At 47.9% G+C, this 20,402-nt stretch overlaps 1 protein-coding gene across 2 annotated transcripts in view; it reads left to right on the top strand.

Annotated features, from left to right (window-relative positions):
* Positions 1–20,402, top strand: part of MYO7B (myosin VIIB) — a 90,180-nt gene that overhangs the window by 13,526 nt on the left and 56,252 nt on the right. For both annotated transcript variants that reach the window (XM_087870466.1, XM_045777722.2), the window contains exons 3-9: positions 6,009–6,122; positions 7,227–7,379; positions 8,836–9,020; positions 12,590–12,711; positions 16,804–16,946; positions 17,643–17,756; positions 19,450–19,603. In XM_087870466.1, the coding sequence (XP_087726592.1) occupies positions 6,009–6,122; positions 7,227–7,379; positions 8,836–9,020; positions 12,590–12,711; positions 16,804–16,946; positions 17,643–17,756; positions 19,450–19,603 (985 nt within the window). The remainder of the gene's footprint in view (positions 1–6,008; positions 6,123–7,226; positions 7,380–8,835; positions 9,021–12,589; positions 12,712–16,803; positions 16,947–17,642; positions 17,757–19,449; positions 19,604–20,402) is intronic.

Here is a 20,402-nt window from a genome sequence, read left to right as displayed (position 1 = left end):
GAAGCTCTGCCCATTGTTTGCTGTGTGACCTTGGCCAAGCTTTCCATTCTCTAGACCTTAGTCTTACCACTGTCAGATGAACATGGGGCTGTCTGAGACTTCTCAGGACATTGAGGTAGTGCCCTTTGTGACCTGTGATCCTTCCCAAGGGTGGGGAGACACAGCTATAGCTTCTGAGGTACAAAGACCACACCTGTTGCCCCAGTCAGCTGACATCCACTCCTCCAGTCTTCTTCCAACCTGCTTGAACCTCCTCCTGCTGCCCTCTCAGGCTACCTCTTGGAGCCAGACCGGCCATGGTTCAAATCTCAAAATTACCACTTACATCTTTGTGGTGAAATAGGAATAATGATACCGTTGCTGTGAGGGTTACACTGGGTCATTGGAAGCCACATATAATCCCAAACTTTGATAACAACTTTAGGACCACTAGATGTTCTGCATGTGTACAGTGAAGGAGACTGGTCTAGGCAAAGGAAACAGCACATGCAAAGGCCCAGAGGGAACCAGGTCATGGTGCGTCTGGGAAAGTACTGGGAGCAGGGGTAAGATCAGGGATAAATCTGCTCTGTCCACAGTGATGTCATGAGCGCCAGGTGGTACTGAGTGCTGCAAATGTGTCTGCTCCAAACCGGGATGTGCTGTAAGTCACATCCAAGGACTCAGCATGAACAAAGAATGTAAAACATCTCACTAACAATTTTTACATTGCTTACCCATTTAAATGATACTATATTTTTTAAAAGATTTTATTTATTTATTTGACAGAGAGAGACACAGCCAGTGAGAGAGGGAACACAAGCAGGGGGAGTGGGAGAGGAAGAAGCAGGCTCCCAGGACAGCAGGAAGCCCGATGCGGGGCTTGATCCCAGGACCCTGGGATCACGCCCCGAGCAGAAGGCAGACGCTTAACAACTGAGCCACCCAAGCACCCCTAAATGATAATATTTTGAATTTATTGGATTATATAAACAACATTCATAAAATTAATTTCACCCATTTCTCTTTATATTTTAAATGGGGCCAACTGAACGTTTTCAATTTCATGTGTGGTTCAAACTCTATTGCTTTGGAAGTCCTGGCCTGGACCACACACTAAGGATTTACAAATTATGCATTGAATACAGCATCCCTTTCTGACAGCTGAGGGGACAGGATTGGGCTGGATCACTTGCCCTACCCCTGAGGTGGAAGTGATGGTACTCCCCAAGAACTCCATGAACTGGAGAGAGAGGAGTCTTCAAACAAAAGTCGAAGACTTCTGAAGAAGGTGATTAGATCTTGCATTGCCAGTGTATTGTTTCAACCATTAGATTTTCCCTGATTTGGGTTTTGGGGATCCCATGACATGCATGCACACACAAGGTAGCTAAATTAAGGAGGAGCATGCAAACAGACTTTCCTCTTTGCCATGATCACCATCTTCTCTACCCCTACACTACGGACAAGTGAGAAAACCCAGAGCCCGGTGCTGCCACACATTCTCAGCCACCCCAAGGCCCTGGCCAGAGCATGGTCTTCAGTCACATTAATGAAACCCCATCTGCCTTCCAAATGAGGACTATGAATGTTTACATACCTGTGGGCAGAGGGGCTGGAAACCCTTCTGTACACAAGACTGGTTGGAAATATTTTGAAATTCAAAGCACCTCTCTGTTAGATTGGCCCAGTCCCAATGCATGAAGCCATAAACATTTGCTTGCTTGGTGGTTGGTAAATCGATCATACCTTATCCTCAACCACACTTTGTCAGATGGGGAGGTGGCACAATGACCAGGCACTGGGAGGCATTCCTGGGAAAAACAGGGTCTTTGGCACCCGCAGTAATCATGCCATCTGTCCCTGCAGAAGGGACAGGCTTCTGTGGGTCTACTGATGGACCTGCACTGGAGCTTAGACCAGAGACCTGCTGCTGGAGATTCCTCGATGACCCATCTGACTGTCCATTTTTCTAAGTACATGCAGATGCGGACCATTTCTAGGCCCACCTCTTCTACTATGGGAAGAGAAAGACATGGCGGGTGGGCACCCGGCATCAGGGCACCGTACCTGTTTCAGTGAGTAGGCCAATAGTCCACCCTTTTTGGGAGACATTAATGTGAAGGACCAGGTCCCCAGGAACCGATTGTTCATGGCTTCAGGTCTTTGAGCTTCCTTGTAGTCATTTCGGTCTCAGGAGGGGGCACTCCCACCTCCTCTCCAGCGAGAGCTCTTCCTGCAACTAGTTGTCAGCTATTTCCCACCGCTAAGAACAGCGAGGACTCTGAGGACTCGACACCTCTCCCTGCTTTCTGCAACTCCTCTTCCACTTCTTAAATCTCAGTAGAGAATCTTGCTTTCTCTGCAGCTCACAGCTGCTGCTATATCTCTTCTCCTTCATTCTCTTCCTGATTCTGCTGCTCTTGCACTGCTTTTCTGCTGATAGACGTCACGAGGAAGCTCCATTTTCTGCTACCTGGCTTCTCATTTGTTTCCTAGGAGACCTTTGGCCAAATAGAGGGAACAAAAGTCACATTCTTTGATTTCTTTTTCCAGCCCAGGTGAGGCTCACGCTTCCTCACTCAGTCTGAATCAGAAATGGTGTCTCTTCTTTTCATCTCTGGTTAATGTCAAGTTTGCTGTGAGATGCCCATCATCTACCTTTGACTTTTAATCTTCTCGCTGTGGTGAGCTCCCAGCTGTTTCAGCTGCACACTGCAATTCCATCCTCATTGTAAGAAAGCTTCTCCTGGGTCTCTGACATTTCTGATGTGATTTGATTAGTTCACTTAGCCCAGTACATTGCTCATGCTGGTTTTCTGTATCCTACAGCAACCGTTCCTTGCATTAATTTAGTTTTCATTTTTATAAAGTCGTATAGACACACCATTTAAAGAATCAATCCCCCGCTTCCTCTTCCTCAGAGGTGACCGCTATCAAACCTTCTAATTGGTTCTTTGCTATTTCCCTCTGTGTGTGGAAAGAACATGCTCGCAGTGCTATTTGAGTTTTTGGTTTCAGGCATCATCGATTACTGACTTTCCACCATGTAAGAAAGGCCTTAGCTCCTTGAGCCTACCCCCATCCTGGACACTCACAAGTGTACTACCTATGTCTCTGTCTAAATTGTTAAACCTAGCTTTGATCAGATCTGCATACAGAGTTTGCTTATTTTATCTGAGTAAATGCTACTCCCAACTGAGCCAGCAGTGTACTCCTAGCACTGTGCTTTCCTTTGCTAGACTTTATCATTGTCTTTTCTCCACTTGTTTAGGTTTCTGTGTATTTATCATGACTTTAATCCTCAGCTTTCTCCGATATATGTCAGTCTACTCTCAAAATGTTCCGATTTCATAGGGAGTTCAGCCAATCTCATCCTCAGAAGGAAATCTCTCCCTGAGTTGCTGACTGGGATAGCTCGACTGTATCTTGTACCTAAGGCATACACCTTGACATCATCTTAAAAGGCATACATCCTTCACAGCCACCCTGAACATGCCTTTCACCCCTCCTTTGTACTGAATCCCTTTTCCTGGAGCCGAGGTCTTTCTCTTGGTTTACTCCCTCTTTTCGATCTAGCAGATCCTGCAAAACCTTTCTGAGAAGGGGTACATAAGAGGTAACTGTTTTTTAACAACTTGCATGTCTAAATTATGTTTGGTCAAGTGTGAATGTCAGCTGGGCATAGGATTCCATACTGGGTAGAATTTTCCCTGAGAACTGTGAAGATGTTTACTCCACATTGTCTTCTGGCTTCCAGCATTGCTGTCGAGTCTGATACCATTCTAATTTTTAAGCCTTCGTATAAAACTTTTTTCTCTTTGAAAGCGTTCATGATTTCCTCTTTGTTCTAAGCATTTTGAAACTTCATGATCATGTGTGTTGGTGTGGATCTATTTTCATTCCTTGTACTGTCGACTGAAGTTTGTTACACGATTTTTTTTCCAGAAGGCTTGTGGGAATAATATTGCATCTTCAAAAATGTTTGTTACCTTTATATTCCAGTGAATGACAATTTGGCTGGGAAAAATTTATTTGATTTCTTTTTTTTTTCATTGTGGTAAAAAACACGTAACATTAAATTTACCATCTTAACAATTTTTAAGCATATAGCTCAGTATTAAGTACATTCACATTGTTGTGCAACATAGCTGAGAACCTTTCGTCTTGCAAAGTTGGAATTTGGTGCTCATTAAACACTGTTTTCCCTCCCTTCTCCTCCAGCCTTTGGCAACCACCTTTCCACTTTCTGCTTCTATGATTTTAACTACTTTAGATACTTCTTATGAGTAGAATAATGCAGCATTTGTCCTTATGTGACTGGTTTATCTCATTTAGCATAATGTCTTGGAGGTCCGTCCACATGGTACCACATGACAGGATTTCCTTCCTTTTTAAGGCTGCATGATACTCCATTGTATGTATACATCACATTTTGTTTATTTGCTCGTCTGTCAGTGGACACTTGGGTTGCTTTCACATATGGCTATTGTGAAAAATGCTGCAATGAACGTGGGCATACACATATATCTTCAAGATCCTTCTTTGAATTTCTTTGGGCATATACTCAGAAGTGGGATTGCTGGGTCATAGGGTAGTTCTATTTTTAATTTTTTGAGGAACCTCCCTGTTGTTTCCCCCTGTGGCTACACCAGTGTACAATCCCACCAACAGTGTATAACTGTTCCAATGTCTCTACATCCTCTCTAACACTTGTTGTTTTCTGCTCTCTTGATAGTGGCCGTCCTAATAGGTGGGTTGCTCTTTTCTTGAGATCTTTGTAGGAGTGGTTCAGCCCTCATATAGGATTTAACTTTGTCCTGAATTTTCTCCTTATAAATGAACTTATCTTTTTGTCTGCCTAAACCCCCAAAATTATTTCTTTATTTTCTAAGTTCAATAAACTTTACTAGTATATGTCCTAGAGCTGATTTTTCTTTGTCTTGATTTCCTGGGACCCAGTGTACTTTCAATCCACAGGCACAAGGCTTCCTTAATTTCTGGAAAGTTGTCTTGAATTTTATCTTTAAATAATCTTCCCGAGTTTTATTTCTACTTACCTTCTTTGGGCACTTGCGTGTATTTTTATCTATCTTCCATATCTATCTTTTTCTTCCTAATCCTCACTTTAAACATTTCTGTGTCATTCTGCTCACTCTCCCCTCCTGTCATCAGCGACCTTCACTGTGCTTGTAGCAGTGCTTGTTCCCCTGCTGTTTCCAATTCTGCTTTCATATCTGGTCCATGTTTATCTCTTTTCTTCCATTTCTTTCTCGAGCTTTGCCAAATCACATCTCATCCTTTTCAGTTGTCTCAACATCTAATTTCTGAGCTCTTGCCCCTGTTCTACTCTTGAATAAGATTTTGGAAACCACAGTGACACACTTGGCCACAACTTTCCACTGTTGTATGGCAGTTTTGTTGGTTGGTTGGTTGGTTGGTTGGTTGGTTTTTCCCTGGTGAGTATAATTTACCTTCTCCTTTCCTCCTTTTGGATTTCAGTATCTTTGTACGTAAACCTGTGCTGATTCCTTTTGGATTTCTCCTCTTTGAATGGGATGTGCTTTCTTGGATCAGAAGGAAGTCCATGTGGGTCAATGCCATGTTGCAGGCTAGCAGAAACCTACTCAGAGTTTAGTTGTTGCTTCTCCCCACCCAGAGGGTTTGGGTGCTATAGGGCTATTCACAGGGCAAAGACTTTCTCCACCTCACAGTGGAACTGTTTTCCCGCAAATGTAGCTTGTCTGTTTCCTAGAACCAAGCTAGGCCAGGGAATCTTCCACTGCTACCTCCAACCTCCCACTACCATCCTGGTAAGTGCAAGACAGGACAGAGAAGGAGGAGGCAAGAAGAAGAAGAAGGAGAGGGAAAGATGAGGAGGAGTAGGAGGAAGGGGCAGGGGAGAGAGCATACCCCAGCCACCTTGGGAGGTCCTGGTTGGAAGGGACAGCCCCCAGCAGAGGGTAAGTCTTGAGCAGGAAGGAGAATGTGGAGCAGGTATCTGACCACTGTCTTCTCTCTGTCTCCAGGGTGACCATGTGTGGCTGAATCCCCTCTCTGCCAACAAGACCAGCGTGGCCATCGGGTGCATTGTCAAGGAAACAAAGCCTGGCAAGATCTTGGTTGAAGATGATGAGGGCAAGGTCAGTGTGGCCAGGCTGTCCAGGGACTCAGGGCCCACCCCTACCCCATCCCTCCAGGGTCCTGAGCCCCTCTCCTCTTCTGGTGCTGCTCCCCAATACCAGGGGTTCCAGAGCCCAAGTGGAGGGAACCTACCTGATAGGACAGACCACAGTGGGGTCCTGTCATGGTAAACATCACATGTCTGTCTTAGGGAGTGTTTCTGTAATCAAAGAGCAGGGAGCAAGTTGGTAGTTGGAAAACTAGGCCAAATAGGGGAGCAAGAACGAGTGAAGTGGGGAAGGGTCTGTGGCAGAGAGGAGAGGGTGGCAGAAAGCTGGTTTGCAAAGTAAAGGAGGGTGAGCTGGAAGGACAAGAAGGAGGGAAGGAAAGGTGTTCAAGAAAGGTACATGGAGAAGAGGGCCCTAGGATGTGAGGAGGAAGGGGATGAGACTCAGCTCATGCTGAACAAAACAGCCCAGGTGAGAGAGATGTGGGAATCTGGGGTGGCCTGCAGGGTTGCAGCTCAGCCACTTGGGGGTTGGAGGAGCAAGCTCGGCCAAGCATGGTGCCCTGAGGAAGGGCATGCAGGGGGAGGGAGTCCAGCTGGTCCCTCAGTCCTCCTCAGGCGGACCTCTTTGTTGAGGTGCTGCAGCATGGGGCATGTGGAAATTTGGCCTCCAGAGAGAAGATTCTAAGCTGTGACCTGTGAGCTCCATATTAGGGAAGCCAGTAAAAGATGAACAATAATATCTGCTATTTGCAAAATGATGTTTTACAGTTTAAAAAGCACTTTTACTTGCATGCTCTTATTCCAACAATCTGTGAGGCCCCCAGCTGCAAACTGTCCCTGATCCGAATCATGGCCAAATCTAACTTCTGGCTACAAGCTCCTCTGACCCTAGTCGGAAATTTGACATTAGCCCCAGCTACACACTGACCCCTGGCTCCGGAAACGTTCTTTCTCCAACCACAGTCTGTGCTGATCCTGCCTCAGGTTTCTCTTGACCTTAGCCAGAGACTAGTCAAGCCACCAGGTCAGCCAATCTGCTGGGAACTTGGAGAAGGCAGGGAACCTAAGCGGCAGGTTGGCTGCCCCTCAGGGGAGTCTGTGTCCTTTGTTCCAGGAACACTGGATCCGAGCAGAGGACCTTGACACCCTCAGCCCCATGCACCCCAACTCGGTGCAAGGCGTGGACGACATGATCCGCCTGGGGGACCTGAATGAGGCTGGCATGGTGCACAACCTCCTGACCCGCTACCGGCAGCACAAGATCTATGTGAGTCCCCATTCCCAACCCCCACCCAGGGGGCTCGGTCCACATGCACTGACCTCCTGGCTGGGGAAAACAAACAAACAAACAACAGGCACTGTGGGGTTGGAGCCAGGCACACCTGTTCAGTCTCCACTCCCTGTGCCCTCACTGTGTGAGGTGGGCAAGGAACTTAATGCTCCTCTATCTCTGTTGCCCAATCCAAACGAGTAGGGTGATTAATACCTTTGAGGTCTCGGAAAGCTGATGTGTAGTATGCCAGCACAGTGCCTGGCACACAGTAGGTGGTCAATGAGTGCTGTGGCTCAGTGGAAGTCCTGCTCTGATGGCCAAATGGACCAGAGGTCATGTGGGTAGACATTGTATGGCTGGCTCCTTCCTAAGCATGTGGCAGGGACAGTCACCATGCAGAAGACCCCTGCCCCCCTATGAAATGAGTCCTGCGATGGCCAGGAGGGCCATGTGGGTAGATGTGGGTCCTTCTCCCAAAGCCTGGCAGTGGGCGGGAGGCTCAGCACAGCCCTATGGCTCTCATCCCTGTTCCAATGCAGATTTTCCCAGGAGAGGCGGCATTCAAAACTGACACCAACCGTGCCCTAACTGGGTGTGGCCTAGGAAGTCACTGCCTGCCTGGGCCTCTCCTGGAGAGAGGTGGCTGGGGTGGTTCTGAGCAGCTTTCTAGAATGCTCAGAGGAATGGGAGAATGAGTAGCAGACCCCAAATAGAGGGAAGGGCTGGTTAGGAGAGTAAGGAGGCCCTGCAGAGGAGAAGGGACAGGACACGCAGAGTGCACTCTGGCTGAATGTGAATCAGAGCTCCTGGGACTGATAACGCCAATAAGCTAAAATGAGCGTATGCTTTATCCTTTCCAAAGAGCTTATGCTTGCATTCTTTTATCTGGTTGTCACAGTCCTTGGAGTCAGAGAGATTGAACTCACCATTCCTGAAATGAAAACCAGGATGTGGATAATCTTGTGACTTGATGAGGTGCCTACCCCTGTTCCACTCCCAGAGGGGCGGTCAGGCATCTGGCGGCTCCAGATGAGCAGGTGGTCCTGACCAGGGATCCTAGGAGGGATCAGTGGAGGCTACCACTGTTGGCCAGCCTCACGGAAGCCCCTGTGGGAGGCAGGTGAAGACTCATGTCATAAATTCAGCCCATTTTCCTTGAGCCTTCTAAATAAAAGTCAGAATGCTAAACATTTAACATAGAGCCCTCCCTTAATCTTCCTGTGAAAGCACTCGCCCCCAGCTCTCATTCATAGTGACCACTCCCATCTTTCTAAAGGGAAGATTTGAGCAGCTGAGTGTCTTGTCTCCCTGGTCCAGAATCAGACCTCCTTCCCCGCCAGACTCAGCCAGGCCTGGTAGCCCTCAGTGGGTTGCAGCCAAGGCCAAGGACAGGACCGGGCAGTGTTGGCCTTCAGAGCAGAGGGCACTAACCATCCGCTCCCTTCCCCAGACCTACACAGGCTCCATCCTGGTGGCCGTGAACCCCTTCCAGGTGCTGCCCCTCTACACCCTGGAGCAGGTGCAGCTATACTGCAGCCGCCACATGGGCGAACTCCCGCCACATGTCTTTGCCATCGCCAACAACTGCTACTTCAACATGAAGAGGAACAAAAGGGACCAGTGCTGCGTTATCAGGTGGGGTCAGGCTCCCCACGTTCCTGGGAATCGGACGGGCCAGGCACTACCCTGACCATCTAGGAAAGCAGGGAGCACCTCCTCTCCTAAACCTCTCCCAACCAGCATGCCCACAAGGCCTGTTTTCCCCTTCCACTGCAAACACCCTCCTCAAGGGCACAGCAGCTCACCTGCCCCTGGGCCCTACTGCCCCTCCACCCTAACAAGTCCCTCCAGGCCTTCCTTCCTGAAGAGCCTACTCTTCCACTGTATCAGCAGAGCCTGGACTGCCCCAGACTTCAGTGAATATTTCCCGAGACAAGGAAGGAAAAATGGGATGGGCACATTAAATGGGACCCAGAATAGTTGCTTGGGGGCTCAGGGTCAAACAGGTGAGGTCTTGCTCAAAAAATAAAATAAAATAAAATAAAATAAAATAAAATAAAATAAAATAAAATAAAATAAAATAAAATAAATAAAAAATCTCTGGGCAGGCCTCAGGTGATGGCAAGGGTAGCAGCAGCTCCAGGGACCAGCTCTCAGGTTGCTGGGGCCCAGGTGCGACATGTCCTCCTCCAGTCCAGGTCCTGACCCTGCTTCAAAGGCCCTCTGCCTGGCCTGGCCTCCCTGCTTCCTGCACAGGCCCTCCTGATAAGGAAGGGAGGGAGGGAGGAAGAGAGGGAAAGGAAGGAGGAGGGGGAATTTGCCTCCAGGGCACAGTGCTTGGAGCTATAGTAGAGTCCATTCATTCATCTATTCAGTTGAGGTTCCACTGTGCTCCAGTTGTGTGCCCGTGGGGGAGACAGCAGCGAATGAAAGGGACCAAAATCCCTGCCTCACGGAGCTTACATAATAGAAGGGGTGACACACAGGCAATAAATAAGCCAATGTTTTAAGGCAGGTAATGAAAGCTTTGAAGAAAAGCGCTGCAGGGCAAGAGGAAAGGCAGTGACGGGGCTGCTGCTCTCGGTGGAGGGCGGACGAGGCATGACCTCTCTGAGTGCGATGCTGGCACGCAGACCAGAACGAAGTCCTGTAGCATAGATGAACACATCGACTGTTCTCAGAAACGCTCTGAAGTAGATATTCTTATTCCCGTTTTACTGTTGGGGCGGGGGGTGCGGTACTTACCACCAGGGAGGCTGAGATCCTTTCCCAGAGAAACACGGCTGTTAGGTAGGGATTCAAACCCAGGGCACTGGAAAGAAGACAGAGGTGTCCTGGGGTGACTTCCACTTCTCCGGAAGTGAATGGAATTATGTGCCAAGGAGGGCTGGAGCTGTGTCTCCCTCCCGGGCTCTGTGTGTCCACTCTGTGTGCTCCCGATCTGTCCCACCCCCCGCCGCCCAGGACTGGGAGGACCACCCTCACTGCAGGAGGCCTCCTGAGCAGTGCCGGGCCCCAGGCCGGCCTGGAAGCTCTCTGCGCCAGCCTCCCTCCAGGACAAGAGGGCAGGGCACCCTGATCTGTGGCTTTTTGCATGAACAGAACACCAGTCCGAGTCAAACTGCCTTCTCTTCCTGCCCTCACGTCCCTCTAGGCCGTAAGAAAGGCCATAAGCAAGTCACCTCCGCTCTGCCCTCAGTATCCTGTCTCTACTGTGGAGGGTTGTCTGGGGAACTTACGTTCAGGGCAGGCCGTGGAGGTTTGTTGATTGGACTGACTTGGCTGGCATAGTACTTGTGAACATTTTTAATCAAAACTTTTCTTAAAACTAATAGTTTCAGATGAAACAATATTTGTCTGGGATTTGCTTCAAAATAGCACAGGATGGGAAACAAAATGTGGCAGGAGTTGAAGCTGGAAATGGGACTACGGGAGTTCATACTGCAGATGTAAGGTGCAGAAATCGGGGGTCTTGTGAAGACTGAGTCTGACCGAGCAGAGCTGGGTGGGCCTAGGGGTCTGCATTTCTAACCAGGCGACAGGAATTGCTCTTATTAGCAAGACACTATTCAGCCACCATTTGTAATGTGTGATATTTTCCATAATGAAAAATAATGTACACAGAAGTGACCTGCGAGCCTCAACAATAGCAGTAATAATAATCAGAACAAACCCAAGTGTGTGCTATATGCCAGACACGAGTGTATTTTTAACTTCATTAAACTCCCTAAGAAACTTTTATTTTTTTAATACACAATAGGAATTTATTTTGAGAAATAATCTGATCAAAAATGCCTGTAATTTTCACATGCATGTTCATTTATTATAGCATTTCTTTCAAAAGGACACAAGTATAGAAATAGGTATGTTTAAATTAATATAAATCCACAATGACCTTTTATTTAATCGTAATAACCCTATTTTGGAATGACTAATTATATAATATTAGATGAAAATGCTAGTCTACATTATGACCATTTTTCGTTAAAACATATGTGGTAAATGCATATCAATACATTCACATAGATGTATTTTTTAAAATCAGGATAAAAACTGACCTAGGAAACTTTTAAAAACCAGTTTCTGTATCTCACCAGGATGAATTAATACATCTTTACTATGAAAATTTTACAAAATTTCAGAAAAATATTCTCAGAAAAAAATTCCTAGATACTTTTGGAAGAAAGGCTTCCGCTATCCACTTAGCTAAAATTATACTTAATAGTAAGGACATTTGTCAGTTTACTGTACCTAATAATCATTGTCCATGTTATTGAAAGCTCTGTATAGACTTGGTTTTGATGGCTGCATAATGTTCTCTGACCGGAGGGACCATAACTAATCTCCCCCCTTTACATTACTTCTGATTTTCAGCAATTGTTGGTTGTTTTTAAGATTTTTTTTGTTTATTTGACAGAGATAGAGACAGCCAGCGAGAGAGGGAACACAACCAGGGGGAGTGGGAGAGGAAGAAGCAGGCTCCTAGCGGAGAAGCCTAATGCGGGGCTCGATCCCATAACGCCGGGATCACGCCCTGAGCCGAAGGCAGACGCCCAACGGCTGTGCCACTCAGACACCCCAAGATTTTTTTAAGTAATCTCTACACCCAACATGGGGCTCAGACCTACAACCCTGAGTCGTACGCTTCACCGACTGAGCCAGCCAGGTGCCCCTGATTTTCCGCAGTTGTAATGATAAATGAAATATGTTTTAATGAGCAGAAAGCTTTGTGGAGAAAGCTTTTTCTGATTCTGGGGTCATTTTCTTAGGCTAAAGGCAGGATAATTCTGAAGATTTTTGATACCTATGGCCACATTGCTTTTCAAAAGGACCGATGATGCAGTCTCCCGTCTGGCCGATGTAAACTCACTGCTCACAGAGGCTGTTACATCAAGACATTGCCTCGTCTCATCCTGTTCTTCCCTCTGTAGTTAGTGAGCACTGGGCCGGTGACGCTGGAATAAACCAGATACAACCACGCTCAAGGGGTTCACATCCAAGGCAGGGCAGAAAAGATGACCACACCAATGACTAATACAAAGTAGACAGCTGAGACCCACGGGGAAATGTGGTGGGACTTGTGCACAGGGAGGGGCATCCCTGTTCAGACCTGAAAGTGGGCCTGTGGTGGGTTTGCAGAACAGCTGAGGGTATTGAAGACATGGCTGTTTTACTGACTGACATCCTGAGTGCCCTCTTTGCAGCGGTGAGTCTGGGGCAGGGAAGACGGAGACCACCAAGCTCATCCTGCAGTTCCTGGCCACCGTCAGCGGCCAGCATTCGTGGATTGAGCAGCAGGTCCTGGAGGCCAATCCTATCCTAGAAGGTGAGTGGTCACCCTCAGGACTGGCCCTCCCCTGCTGGCCCTGCACGCTGGAACCTTCCTGCCAGGAGGTGCCTGTGGGGAGGGACAGGATGGTACCCTTTCCACAACTTCTCAGGATCCCTCAGGACAGGAAAAACAAGCACGAGGCGGATGGTAGTGTGGGGGTTCCCAGGAAGCACGAAGGGAAGAAACCGATGCCCTTACAAGCTTTCACTAACTGTGTTTTCCACAGGATCAAGACAAAGTATTCCTTTTAAATAAGGACTCTGAGATGAAATTGGTTTGGGAAATGCTGGGTGTGTCCACTTGGGTTACCTGGGAGGCAGTTGCTAAGCTGGTGTTAAGACTGCAAGAAATGGACTGAGGGGTACCCCAGAGTAAGATGAAGGGGGAAGTGGCAGGAACAGACATGAAAAGCATCCTGACTAGGGTGCCTGTAGGACGCTCAGGAAAGGAAAGAGAGGAATTGGACAGGATGAGTTTCAAGCTGTGTGCAGATCTGCCAGGGTCTCTCAGGGGAGCTGAGAGCAAGTGCCCATTAGAGGAGGCCTGCATTGAGTGCAATGCCAGGCCCTAGCGCCCCTTCACTCAGTCTCTGGTGGGGGCAGCCCAGAAATGTGTGACTTGGATCCCCAGTGACCAGCCATGGTTAGCATGTTTTCTCCATTTCTTTATAACACAGGTATGCTTTACATATAGTAAAAGTTCACTTTTTTTGATGTATAGTCTGAGTTTTGACAAACTCGTACAATCATAGAATGCCCATCTTAGTCATGATATGGAATGTTCCTATCACCCCCAAACTTTCCTCATGCCTCCTGTAGTCAGCTCTCTTCCCAACCCCAACCTTTGGCAACCACTTATTTGTCTTTTTTTCCCCGATACAGCTGACCCTTGAACAATGAGGGTTGGAACTGTGTAGGTCCACTTACAAGTGGACTCATTTCGATAAATACAGCACAGTATTGTTAATACATTTTCTCTTCCTTGTGATTTTATTAATAATATTTTCTTTTCTCTAGCTTACTTTATTGTGAGAATACAGTGTATAATACATATAACATACAAAATGTGTTAATTGACTATGTGATCAGTAAGGATTCCGGTCAACAGTAGGCTATCAGTAGTTACGTTCTGGGGAGTCAAACGTTATACACAGATTTCCAACTGCACGGGGAGTTAGCACCCCTAACCCCCACATTGTTCAAGAGTCAACTGTAGTTTATCTTTTCCAGAATGTTATATAAGTGAAATCATATGGTTTGCCATCTTTTGGGTCTGGCTACTTTTGTTGGCATAGTACATCTGGGATTTTTCATGTTGTTGTCTGCATCAATAATTCATTTCTTTTGTAGACATCGAAGTGTCACAGTTTGTCTATTCACCAGCTGAAGGACACCAGGTTTATAGTTTTTAGTGATTATGAATAAAGCTTTACAGACAGTTGCCTACAGGTTTTGGTGTGAACATATGTTTTTCTCCTGAATAAACATGTTAGGTGTGAAATTTGGGGGTCCGATGGTGAGCCATTTACCTTTGTCAGAAACTGCCAAAATGTTTCCCAAAGTGGCTGTACCATCTTGCATTCCCAGCAGCAAAATACGAGAGTCCTGGTGGCTCCACATCGTCCCAGCACTTGGTACTGTCAGGGTGGCTGTTTGCTACTCCAGCAGGCGCAGAGTGGCGTCTCACTGTAGTTTTAATTCAAATTTCCCTAACGGCTAATGGCATCTTTTCACCGGCGTATTTCCTATCTGCGTAGCTTCTCTGTATCTATTCAAACCTTTTGCCAATTTTTAAATTGAGTTGTTTCCTTAGAAATGACCTGTGAGTTCTTTCTATCTTCTGGATACAAGCCCCTTATAAGATACGTGTTTTGCAAATAATTTGCCCTCGTCTGTAGTTTGTCCCTTCATTCTTTTAACAGTGTCTTTTATAGGCCAGAAGTTTTCGACTTCCATAAAGTTCAATTTATCTTTGTTTCTCTTATTGATCATGCTTCTGGTGTCATATTTAAGAAATCTTTGGGGCACCTGGGTGGCTCAGCCGGTTAAGCGTTTGACTCTTGATTTTGGCTCAGGTCATGATCTCAGGGTCATGCGATCAAGCTCTGTGTCCCGCTCCGCTATATTCTCTCTCTCCCTCTCCCTCTGCCCCTCCCCTTCCCTCTCTAAAAAAAAGAAAAGAAAAGAAAAGAAATCTTTGCCTAATCCAGTTTTCCTCTAGATGTGGTGAAGTTTTTAGCTTTTACATTTAGGTCCATGATCTATTTTGTGTTAATTTTTTCTATGGTACAAGGTATAAGTTGAGTTTCTGCTTTTTTCTCATTTTTTTCTTTCCTTTCTTTTCTTCTTTTCTTTCAGAAGGCTATCCAATAATTTCAGCCCCATTTGTCAAAAAGACTATTTTTTCTCCGTTGAGTGGTCTTTGCACCTTTGTCTAAAACCAGTTGCCAATACACGTGTGGGTCTGTTTCAGGATTCCCTATTCTGTTCTGTTGCTCTCTCTGACTACCCTTCTGCCAGTGCCACAGTCCTGATTTCTGTAGCCTAGCTCCATAGCTTAGTCAGTTTTTCGATCAGGTAGCACACGACCTCCAATTTTGTTCTTCCTTTTTTTTTTTAAGATTTTATTTATTTATTTGACAGAGAGAGAGACAGCCAGCGAGAGAGGGAACACAGCAGGGGGAGTGGGAGAGGAAGAAGCAGGGTCACAGAGGAGGAGCCTGATGTGGGGCTCGATCCCAGAACGCCGGGATCACGCCCTGAGCCGAAGGCAGATGCTTAACGACTGAGCCACCCAGGCACCCCTGTTCTTCCTTTTCAAACATGGCCATTGTAGGTGCTTTACCTTTCCATATACATTTTAGAATCAGCTTGCCAATTTCTACCAAAAGGAGCCTAGGTCAGGTTCTTTCTTGAAGAGAGATCTGCCACTGGGTTCAACAACATGAAGCAGGTTTCCCAAGCATAGCTAGCCCAAATAGGAGCCTCTGCTGTCAGTCGGGATTCCTCAAAGGGGAAAACAAGGAATGCTTTTCCTTTTCTCATGGGACTAACGCTGTATGGTGGTATTGTTAACCTTCATCCCAACCCACCAATGGGTCATGAAATCAGTCTTTTAGGACAAATTAAATTGCATAGAATAGAAAATACCCCAGTGCATCATTCTTGGTCAGAACCAGTACAGAATATTTTCTTTTACTAATGTGTACAGGTGGGGGTGTGCACAAGTAAGGCACACAGCAAAGGGTCTTTCTTATTGTGGATCAAATCAGAGAAGCTTGCAGAGACAGCTCTATGAAATGCCCTTTGCATCATGCTGCAATCCAAATGCCTTCTGGTCTGACCTCCTCCTCTGAGCCTGGTCCTGGCCAGCTGTTGCTACTCTCCCTGCAAGCTTGCCCTCTCAAACACAGCCCCTGCTTCAGACTGAGCAATCTTTCTAAAATACAAATCTGGGGGCGCCTGGGTGGTGCAGTCGTTAAGCGTCTGCCTTTGGCTCAAGGCATGATCCCAGGGTTCTGGGATCAAGCCCCACATCAGGCTCCTCCGCTGGGAGCCTGCTTCTTCCTCTCCCGCTCCCCCTGCTTGTGCTCCCTCTCTCGCTGGCTGTCTCTGTCAAATAAATAAATAAAATCTTTAAATAAAATAAAATAAAATAAAATAAAATAAAATAAAATAAAAATAAAATAAAATAAAATAAAATACAAATTTGTTCCCACACTCCCTCAGAAGCTTTCCTGACTCCCCCATCATCCAGACTAATTCCAAACTTCTAAGCCTGGCATTCAAGGCTCTATGCTTCTAACTAGTTCTATCTATTCTTCCACTGTTTTTTTCCTGTATTTTATGCTGCAGCCAAACTTCCCCCTCTGCAAACACGCCCCATGCTTACTGACATCTGCACCTTTGCTTACACTTTGTCTTCCTCTCCACATACTCTTGGCTGCCACCACTTTCTAGTGCAATGCTACCCATCCTTCAACTCTGGGCTCAGCCGCCCCCTCTCAGAAGCCTTCCTAGATGATCCCACTCAAAGTAAATTTTCTCCTCTCTGCTCCCACCATGGACATCACCCTCTGGCCCTCAGCCTTCGGAAATGCCAAGACAATCCGAAATGATAACTCGAGCCGCTTTGGGAAGTATATCGACATCCACTTCAACCCCAGTGGGGTGATCGAGGGTGCACGCATCGAGCAATTTCTCCTGGAGAAGTCCCGGGTCTGCCGGCAGGTGAGGCCTCCATCTGATGCACTGGTCCTGGGGAAACCTCCACCCACCCCAGGACCAGGAGCCAGGGAATGAGGAGGCTTCCAAGAAAGGTTCCTTTCCATCACTCTCACGCCTCCCCAGGGACCTTCCCAATCCTTCATTGGTCTTAGTTTGCTACCACTGAACCCTGGCCTTACCCTGAGATGGGCCAAGGATCCCTAGAATGGGATAATGGTGGTCCTTTCCCGGTATTCAAGAAACAGAAATGATAGCATTTTCTGTTTTGAATTTTCCATGCGTATCACATTCTGCATTCTTTGATGATTACTACCCACCTCTACCAGAATTAATTTTAAGGCCAGGACAGTCACCAGCTAAGGAACTGGATCCTGGCGTCACTCTCAGCTTGCAACTTTAGGCAAGATGCCTTCAGATCTGGGAGGAGCAGTGGAGATGCAGGGAAGCGCCTGGGAGCCATGTGCTTGCTGGGCTTGGTGGGTGGCCTCTAGCACAGGGCTGTGGGCATGAGCTGGCCTTGGAGGCCCAGAATGAGGACATCGACAGAGCCGAACAACCCTTGGGTCAATGCCAGAGCCACATCTGGTTGACAGACCTTGGAGCAGAAGCTGGGACAGGGCTGGAGGCGGGAGGCAGTCCTGAAGGCCGGCAGCCTCAGGGGAATCTGTATCAGACTCTCTGGAACACCTTCCCCACCAGGCCCCGGAGGAGCGGAACTACCACATCTTCTACTGCATGCTCATGGGGATGACCGCAGAGGAGAAGCAGCTGCTGAACCTGGGGACGCCCTCCGAGTACCACTACCTGACCATGGTAAGGCCCGCGCCGCCCCGCCCCTCCTCTCTCAGGTCCACCTCTCCCCGCTCCGCCCCCGCCCTCCTCGCCCCACCTCTCGCTGCTCCGCCTCTCCTCATCCCGCCCCTGCCCTCCCAACCCCGCCTCTCTCCCGTCCACCTTCCTCCGCCCCGCCCCCGCCTTCCTCGTCCGCCTCTCTCCGCCTCTCACCGCCCCTCACTGCCTCGCCCCGCCCTGCCCCTACTCTCTGGGTCCCGCCTCTCCCCTCCCGCGCTCTGCGCCGCATGGTCCAGCCCCGCCTCTCCCCGCTCCCCGGCAGCGTCCCTCAAAAGCAAAAGAAGGAGAGGAAGGCTGGTTCCTGCTGCACTTGCGGTTTACAGCCCGAGAAAAGCCCTGAGGCAGGGATTGAGGGTTCCCCTTTTCCAGCTTCCACTCCATCCTTCTTCTGTTTCTGACGAATCTGAGACTTACGCTTGTCCACGTGCTTCCTTATCTTCTGCTGAACGCCTAGTCCTTCCCCACAAACCTCAGCCTTCCTTGGTTGCAGCAGACAGAGGCTCCAGTAGGTGATGGAGAGTCGTAGCCACGCTTCGCCTTCCTCGATTTCATTCCAATCGCCCATCCTTGTAGGTGCCGTAGAACTTGAACTCTAGCGAAGCAGGGACCCTGCTCTTGTCTGGGCTGCATCCCCGCGCCCGGAACAGTGCGAAGTGAGAGGCCATCCAGTTCAAGGGTGTTGAAAAGGGGATGGAGGAGTTCCACCTTTTGAGTCTCTCCTGCCTAACCCTTCCTATGTTCACTGCCTGGAGGAAGACCATCAGTTCTTGCCTGGATCGTGGTGGGAGTTTCCTCCTGCATCCTCCCTGTTACCAGACTTGACCCCTAACCTACCATCCATTCTGCAGAACTTCCACAGTGCAAGTCTGACAGATCACGTCTTGGACTACAGTTCTGCAGGGGCTTCCTGCGGCTCCTTGGCATGGTTTCCAAGTGCCTCCAGATCCCATCATCGCTCTACCTCTCCCCTTCGACTAGGACCCAAGCTTCCTTGCAAGCCCTGTCCCTGTCTTCCCCTCACAGCCCAGCTCCAGCTGTTCAATGCCTAGACCTCTCTAGACCCTCTCCCTGTGCTGCTGTGGAGCCGGATCAGGTGCCACCTCCAGGAAGCTTTTCCCCACTTCCCAGTAGGGCTGGTCCTGGTCCCCTTTGGTCTCAGCACCTGTAACAGTGTATGACACCAACATTTACTTCCTGCCTCCCTTCTTGGATGCACAGCACCCCAGGCAGGGCCAGGTCTCTCCAATTATGGAATTCCCAGCACGTGGCACAGGGCCTGGCTCATGGGGAGCCTTGGAAGGTGTTTGTTAAAGGAATTACCTCACAGGATTCCCCAGAGAGGGTAAGGCAGGCATTACTGTGGGTGGGTGACAAATAGAGGTGCAGAAAGCTGAATGATGCTGGCGCTGGCCGCGAAGCCCAGGCATGCTGTGTCTATGTCATCCCGAGTCCACCTCTGGAAGTACTTTTGTGTATTTTCTGAGTTGGGGCCTCTGAGAGGCCACCTGGAGCAGAGGCCACCTGAAGCCTATGAAGTATCACTTATAAGGGACCCTTGGCTGAGTTCCTGACACGTCTCTGCCTTGCTAGCCCTACAATGGGGGAGGTAGGGTTGGGGATGGCCCCCAGAATGCTGAAGTGCCCTATCCTGCAGGGAAACTGCACCTCCTGTGAGGGCCTCAATGATGCCAAGGACTACGCCCACGTCCGCTCCGCAATGAAGATCCTCATGTTCTCTGATTCCGAGAATTGGGACCTTAGCAAGCTGCTAGCGGCCATTCTCCACCTGGGCAACGTGGAGTTTATGGGTAATGCTATTTCCACCCAAACTGCACACCCTGGGGAGGAAGAGTAGGGGGGACAGGGACAGGAGGAAGAAGAAATCTCTGGGAGTTCTCACCTCAAGAGCCTGCTGAGGTCACATGATCTAACCATGTCCTGGAAAAATGCATTGAAAATTATAGCTATAATTTTGAAGATCTCATGGGGTTAGAGGGAAGATGTCAAAATTTAAGGCCCTCCAAAGATGAAAACTCTAATCATCCCCCAGTTTTAGCTGGGACCTTAAAGGGCTACCCGCTCAGGGTAAGGGTGAACCAGAGTAAACAAAGCCATGCATGAACTTGCAAACCCATTTGTAAGCATCCAGGTGGTCTGAGCATCAGGGTGTCCTGGCCTGTTAGTGCCTCCAAGCATCTGATGGAAGTTCCTCTCTGGAGGAAAATAGCATCAACCTAGATTACACATTTTTCCTTTGGACAGTTTTTCAAATACAACATCCAACATGCATCCAAAGATAAGTAGAAACGAGGAAACAAGGCATCATGAGCAAAAACCAGCAGAAATAATAGACAATAGAAATAGAGCCACAAAGATCTCAGATGTTGGGATTATTGGACACAAACCACAAAGCGTCTACACTTGGCTATGTTCAAGAAAAGAAAAAGCCAAGCTTGAAAATTTAGACAGGAAACTAGAAATGGAAAATGTGACATTATAGATTTTTAAAGGAGCCACATAGAAATTCTAAAATAAAAATAAAAATAAACCAAAATGAAGAACTCAATGGATGGTTTTAACAGCCAATTTTTTTTAAATTTTTATTTA

This window comes from Ursus americanus, chromosome 1 (genome assembly GCF_024610735.1).
Source record: "Ursus americanus isolate L20-20 chromosome 1, mUrsAme1.1.p, whole genome shotgun sequence".
Classification (NCBI taxonomy): Eukaryota; Metazoa; Chordata; class Mammalia; order Carnivora; family Ursidae; genus Ursus; species Ursus americanus.
This window is presented reverse-complemented; position numbering and strand designations above follow the sequence as displayed.